Genomic DNA, 6,909 nt, shown 5'->3' on the forward strand with positions numbered 1-6,909 from the left:
TGTCAAGTTTCTCAGCAAGTCACACCAAGCTTTTTAAAGCTCCTTGGTTTAAAGATTTCATGACATCCTCACAAAAATACTCTGCACCTGGTGGTACCAAGGTTCAAAATTAATGTATGTTCCAACTTCCTAGTTTCTCAACATATTTCTTATCATGATGCCTCCAAATATCTGAGAAGAATAGTGAGTCCTGATTTGCACTGCTTGCAGTGTGTATTTTGAATGACAGACATTATAACAAAGGGCCTCCTTCCACTCAGACAAAGGAGGTAAAAGAGAGAACCTCCCTTTTTTGTGACAATTAATTATCAAGAGATTGCTCCCATTCTTGACCAGCTAAGGCATTTTGCTCATTATATGACACGATTATGACCATATGAAAATTTGTGGGCAATATTCACAAGAACGACTGACTGTTTTCAGCTGCTAAGCCATTAATTTCGATCCCCGAATATTGTGGCCAGTGTAATAGCAATTGAGGAACTTGAACAATTTATTTGCAAGACCTGTGTGTTCTACATCTCAATTCTTACAAATAGACTGAAGGAAATAAATTTAAGTATTATTTTATATGGCCTCCTTCAGTCAATATTGATCATGTCGGTAAAATTCTATTAGACATTAGCTTTGGAGTAGTGAGTATGTGTTTGTAAGCTCTCTGGAATCTTTCTTTTTTGTGACCCTTATAGTTGGCTGAAAGGGGCAGATAGAAGAGTGTGGATTGTGCTCTCCATGCTTATTCTTTGTCCTGATAATGTCGATTTTGCACATCAATTGGATTGGATGACTGTCTGAGCTCACCCCGACGGGATCAGAGCTCACCCCGATCGGGGTAAACTTGCCCCGTCGGTGTGTATAGACTGATCAATTCACACCTTTCCTGGCTTTGTTTTGGGATTTTGCACCTCTTTGACCAGAACTCCCACCCCGTCGGGGTGACATTACCCCGTCGGGTTTAGTGATTATGACAGTGTCACCCCGACGGGGTGAGTACCTTACACCGACGGGGTGAGTACTTTACACCGACGGTCCTGTGATTTGGTCCTGACGGGGTAGCTGCTAGCCCTGTCGGGGTGCTGAAAAACCCGTCGGTCTGCTTGCATTTTCTATAAATGATATCTAAAGTTATGAATACTGCAGAACAATAATTTTCATATCACTATACTCCTTACATCAAGACCTGCGCACTGATGTGAAACTTGAATGCAAAATGTAAATTTTTACTTGACATTCCAAATGGCCAGTGACTTTCCTAAATTGAGATGACCAGTGTTAATTGTCTTTTTTGTTTTTTCAGAGGAAGAAAAGCCCCATCTGACTGATGAGAGACTCCATGCCCTGTGTACCCTGTCCTACTCTGACAATGTGGAACTCCAGAGGTCTGCTGCTCTCTGTTTCTCTGAGATCAGTTCAAGAAGTGAGTACATGTACACTGTACATGATTGTACAAATGTACATACTATTATTACATGCAGTCTCAATTGAAAAAATTCTGACGTAGTAGTACCTAAACCCACATTTAGGTTCAGGTCCGGATTCAAGTCCAGAGGTTTAGGTTCAGTTCCAGACTTGTAAGTCCGGACCTAAACCCATGGCATATACAAAATTGCATGTTGGCAACCTTGCAATGTTGTCTGGGTGAAACTTTGGCCACATAACATGGAGGCCGGTACTTGATGATGCCCGATGGCAATGTTTTCTTCACTTTGTAGCAAAGATTTTGTAATCTATAGAACATTTTAGGTGGTTTGGAAAGAAAAGGGGTATGTGAAATGGTCTTTTATGGTAATAAGTCCGGACTCGGTTCTTGACTTTTAGGTTTTTTTGGACTTGAACCTAAACATTTTTATGCAGCACTATTCTGATGTTTGTAGTGGCATAATGTTCAGATTTTCAGACGTTGTGTCTATTAGTAAACACTTTAAATGTGATTGTCAACAAAAGTCAAACCAGTGAACTGTATAGCCTGAAAAGGCCCAGGGGGTGTTACTCCACTGTACAGGGTGGGAAGGTGAGTAAAGGGCCTTTCCCAAGGACAAGGTCAAATTAGGCCACACCAGGTAAATTTTATGGATGACATCCTCTGCAGACTCCAAGACTATTATGCAAGCGGGTGAAAAAAAACAAGGCGGGCTGAAAAAAAACAAGGTTCCTACATTTTAGAATTTTGACTCAATCATTGTATAAATGGTTTTTATTCAGTGGGAACATCACATATACACAGCCACCATCACATATCACTGCATCAAAGTAAGAAACAAAACATTGAATTAGAGCTTCTTCTTGTCTCCTCTCTTCGTAGCTATCTGCCATCCACCTTCCGGCATGGCAACAGACATCTTTGCCCATTTTCGGCATGATGTCCACTGTCAGAAGGCAACTAAATTTTTTTTTCCGTTTTTTTTTCCAAAATCAGGCGAAAATTAATGCGTGCGCTGATGTCATTATTAAAAGTTACTTGCTGTGGCCTTAGCTTTGACAACATGAACTTTCTGTAACCACCGTATCACCCCTGTGTATTGTGACGTCGGGTGGTGTAGTGGTTAGAGCAATCGACTATGAAGCGGGGAGACCCGGGTTCGATTCCGAGTTGTACCCGGTATATGTCTGAACATGCGCCCCGACGTTGTGCCCTTGGGAAAGGCACTTTATACGACTTTCCTCACTCCACCCAGGTGTGAATGGGTACCTAACTTCGGTTGGGGAAAGTCGTATTGAGGTCACCTTGTGGCGCCTAATGGCAGCTGCACAGACCCTTGCGACAGTTCCACAAAAAATAATTGTGGAACAAATATATGTATCATGTGTATTATTTGATTGTTGTAATTGTTGTGATACCCTGCATCAATTTAGCCGTATAAAGGCTGCGACTGCACAGGTACTGTTTGGACAATAAAAACCATTTATTACCCCTACAGTGATGGCACCAGTGTCAGTGAACATGATGGAACCGTTGGTGGCCCTGTTGGAGTCAGAAGACACACAGGTACAGAGACATGCAACACTGGCAGTCAACAACTTCACCCTACATGGACCTGGTAAGTCTTCTCTCCAAGTGTTTATTGAAAACCAAAACCCATCGCAGTCTCACGGCTGAATTGTGAGGTTTGTACACAAGTCGCGAGCACGTTGCACTTACTAATATCTTATTACATTTTGAAATATTCAGAAATACCTTAAATTGAAATTACTAACTTACAACATTTTAAGATCTTGCAACTTTTTAAAATACTAAAATACGCAATATATTGTACATATTTAAAAACATTTTTCACCTATTCATAATCTTTAAAATAGAATTAAACTATAATAGTATTTTGTAGCTGCGACATTCAAGCGAGTTAAAAACAATTCTGACAGAACGGCATAAAAAACACATTCAATGGATACTATACTTGAAAGGGACACGAAATAACAGCTTATTTCAAAGTCTCATTGTACAGTCTGACAGCAGTGTACAAAAATGATTTTCTCAGCCATGTGAGCCAAGTGTGTGCTGAGTTCTCACCAGAATATTTTCCAGTGTAGGGGTGAGCTACAGAAGGACTGTGAAATTTCTGTGGCGCAAGCTGCACAACTGATAGTCAGGTCGTGTGGCGTAGCGGTAGCGTGTTCGGCTTGGGACCGAGAGGACCCGGGTTCGAATCCTGCTCATGTCACCGATCTTGTGCCCTTGGGAAAGGCACTTTACACAACTTTCCTCACTCAACTCAGGTGGAAATGAGTACCTAGCTTCGGTTAGGGACATCCCTCGGATAGGACATTAAAGGGAGGTCCCGTGTTTGGGGAGAGCCACACCCCACGCACGTTAAAGAACCCACCACACTTATCAAAAAGAGTTATTTGAAACAAACAAAAAAAAACATGCATCAAGTCCCAAAGACTGCTAGAAATGTCAATCCACCCCTAACCAGTAACCAAAAAACAAGCTCTTTACGAAACAAATTTTTTATTTCAATTTTGATTTGATTGAAATTGCAACAATGCAATACACGCGGAACAGAGGCAGCTGTTGCTGGTGTTGTGTCCCGCACATAGAAACAAATATTGGACAGACAATACTCATTTTCACTTAAGTCTATAGTAGCGTGGGGAAAGTCGTGTAAAGTGCCTTGTCCCAAGGGCACAAGATCGGTGGCATGTCAGGACTCGAACCCAGGACCTCTTGGTTCCGAGTCGCGCACGCTGCCATTGCGCCACACGACCACACAAATGAGGTCAATGACCTGGACTAGACAACTAGATTAGACAACATGGTATATAAGTTAAAAATAACTTAGTCTAGTGCAATAGCAGACAGCCTGTGGTGTTGGGTTACATTGTTACTTTCCCAATCATATATGCATGACATATTCTATGATTGTCAACAGTTGTTTTTTTTCCTTGAAGGCCACACCAATTTAATTTGTTGGTTCTTGGATTTCAAAATTAAAATAAAACAGGTCTAGGCATCCTCTTACATATTACTGTAATTCACTTTATGTTCACGGTAGCAAAATTTCACGGTCTGAGAAAAATGGACATGTTCACGGAACTATATGTTCACGGTGGTGACAGGTGCAGAAAAAAGAAAGTCCAGGAATTATTTGTTAACTGTAATCGATAAGTTCACTTTACAGAAGCAACAGTGAAAACAGTGAACTTATCAGTACAGTGAACAAATCAGGAATTACAGTATATAAGTTATAGCCTCATGCAAATGCTACGAAAGGAGTATGAAGTCAACGCAAAAAGGCTGGCTACATATGTAAACAATGAATTTTGAATGTTTAATCAAATTTTATGCATTGATAGATGGAAAAACTGTAACACCTAGTGTAAGTAGGAAGAAAGGACTTTCGTCAACTGATGGGGGTAAAATAGAGTATTTTTAGTTTATTCAGAACCAGAATCTTTTTTTTTTTTTGCAAATCAGAGAACCAACAAATTGAATTGGTGTAGCCTAATGATATCACCACCAACCACTACAACATACAATGGACCTATAACATTATTACGTCACAGTTTGTTTACCACAATGAATGCCGGTCAATGGATGTTTATATTGTACGCGTAGCGCGGTGTGTGTTTGCCTTAATATAAAGCCTTAAATACAGTACTACTTTCATCTACTGTCACAACTAAATCACCCATTACGGCATGTAATGCTGTGTCAACAAAACTAGACACAGCAAAAATCAAACATACCTGACTTTGAAAACTTTGAAATATCTTTATTCTTTAACTGACCATTCTAGAATGTTCTTTAGAACAGGTAAACAAACTGTGACGTAATAATGTTATAGGTCCTTTGCAACTTGATACAAGTAGTTTATAATGTATGATTTTTCCTGGTTCTAGAATCCAACATCAGGACGACCCTACAGAGCAGTGCCCTGTACCCCCTGCTGAGTCTGCTGAACTCCCCTGACACTGAGGTCCAGTGTAACGCCTGTGGCTGTATCACCTCCCTCGCTACCAATAGTAAGTAACTTCACAAGAGGCTGTGTAGTCTCTTAAGCCTCGGTCACAACCCGCCGTACGTGCTTCTGCGTGCTGTCTTCGTGCAAAAACGTGGGCAAACATAGGGCATCCGTGCGTGGTGAGTACCACCTCCGTACGGAATCCTCACGGATTTGGGAGCACGCAGACACGCCGTAGAACTTTAAGTGCATGTAAAACTTTTTCTATGTGCGGTCTGCGGATTCACCACCCGTGCGTGCGAGAACGAGCGACGTGCGTGCCCCGTACGTGCAGTGCGGAAGAAGCACGTGTGAGTACAGCCTCCTTACGGTAAAGTTGCAATCGCACAGAGATCGTATATTGTAAGCACGTACAACTCACTCACCACTTGCGCAACGTACGATGCACGCAACCACTCACGGCCAGACGTGGCGTGCAGACCACACTCTAACACTTTGCGCAACTGTGCGAGTGACGTAGGTTAAGACACCACCCCTTCCCCACGTTTTCAGAAAAAACGTAGCAGACGTAGCCTCCCAAAAAACGTACAGACAAAAAGCACGTACGGCGGGTTGTGACCGATGCTTTAGTGTTTCCTACACGTTTTTAGGCCTAGGAAAAAAAAAAAGTTGTGTTTTCTGTTTCCCAACCGACCCTAGCCATTTAACTTTTTTGTGTGGAAAGAAATTTTTATGGCTCCACCACACCACTGTCTGTGGTCCGTTTTTGGTACATTAGGGATGTGGTGAAGCCATTTGCTGCATTTGCTCCCAAGCAAATGTCTGCCTTTCTAGTTTTTTTTAGCCTTTTCTAACCTCATGATATGACCCGAGTGATGAAGCATTGTACAATCGGCTTAGAAACATTGACGTTAAAAAAAAGTGTCCTCATGCAAGTTTTACTAAATTACTTTGTTGAGTGTAACTTGAATCACTAGAGCAGAAATAAAAAGAAGAATCTAAAAAAAGATAGTCCCATAACCTACTGACCTCAATTTTGTAAGGACTGAAACAGGAAACACAACATTTTTTCCCTAGGCCCTACACCTCATACTGTAAATGTGTACAAAGATTTTTTTTCAGTGTTAGTTTAAGTGTGTTTATGTTGAACACATCTTTAGTTACATACTAGTTTTTGCCTTTTCAGTTACTCTCATCTGCCGAATAAACATACCCCCCGGAATAAACGTACCCCCCCGGACAAATCTTCAAAATCAAATAAACATACCCCCGGAATAAACGTACCCCCCCCCGGAAAATTACCAAAATTGACGGGTAACCTGTGTCTCTTGTACTAAAATACGCCCTTACTGATATATGCACAAATCTTTAACTGTTATTTGCAATTAGGAATTTAAATAGACAAAAAAAAGAGCATTTAATATTTCGTATTTTGATAAGCACCACCCATGACAATAGAACATTCAGAGGAATTTATGCACGCGGTGATTGCAAAAACCGGCCCGAA

General features: G+C 41.2%; 1 protein-coding gene across 1 annotated transcript in view; it reads left to right on the forward strand.

Annotated features, from left to right (window-relative positions):
• LOC109479472 (vacuolar protein 8-like) overlaps positions 1–6,909 on the forward strand; it is a 20,559-nt gene that overhangs the window by 4,624 nt on the left and 9,026 nt on the right. Inside the window, exons 2-4 of the mRNA XM_019781437.1 lie at positions 1,298–1,417; positions 2,919–3,038; positions 5,341–5,463. Coding sequence (XP_019636996.1) covers positions 1,298–1,417; positions 2,919–3,038; positions 5,341–5,463 — 363 coding nt within the window. The remainder of the gene's footprint in view (positions 1–1,297; positions 1,418–2,918; positions 3,039–5,340; positions 5,464–6,909) is intronic.

Source organism: Branchiostoma belcheri, unplaced genomic scaffold (assembly GCF_001625305.1).
Source record: "Branchiostoma belcheri isolate BF01 breed outbred unplaced genomic scaffold, Haploidv18h27 scaffold49, whole genome shotgun sequence".
Taxonomy (NCBI): domain Eukaryota; kingdom Metazoa; phylum Chordata; class Leptocardii; order Amphioxiformes; family Branchiostomatidae; genus Branchiostoma; species Branchiostoma belcheri.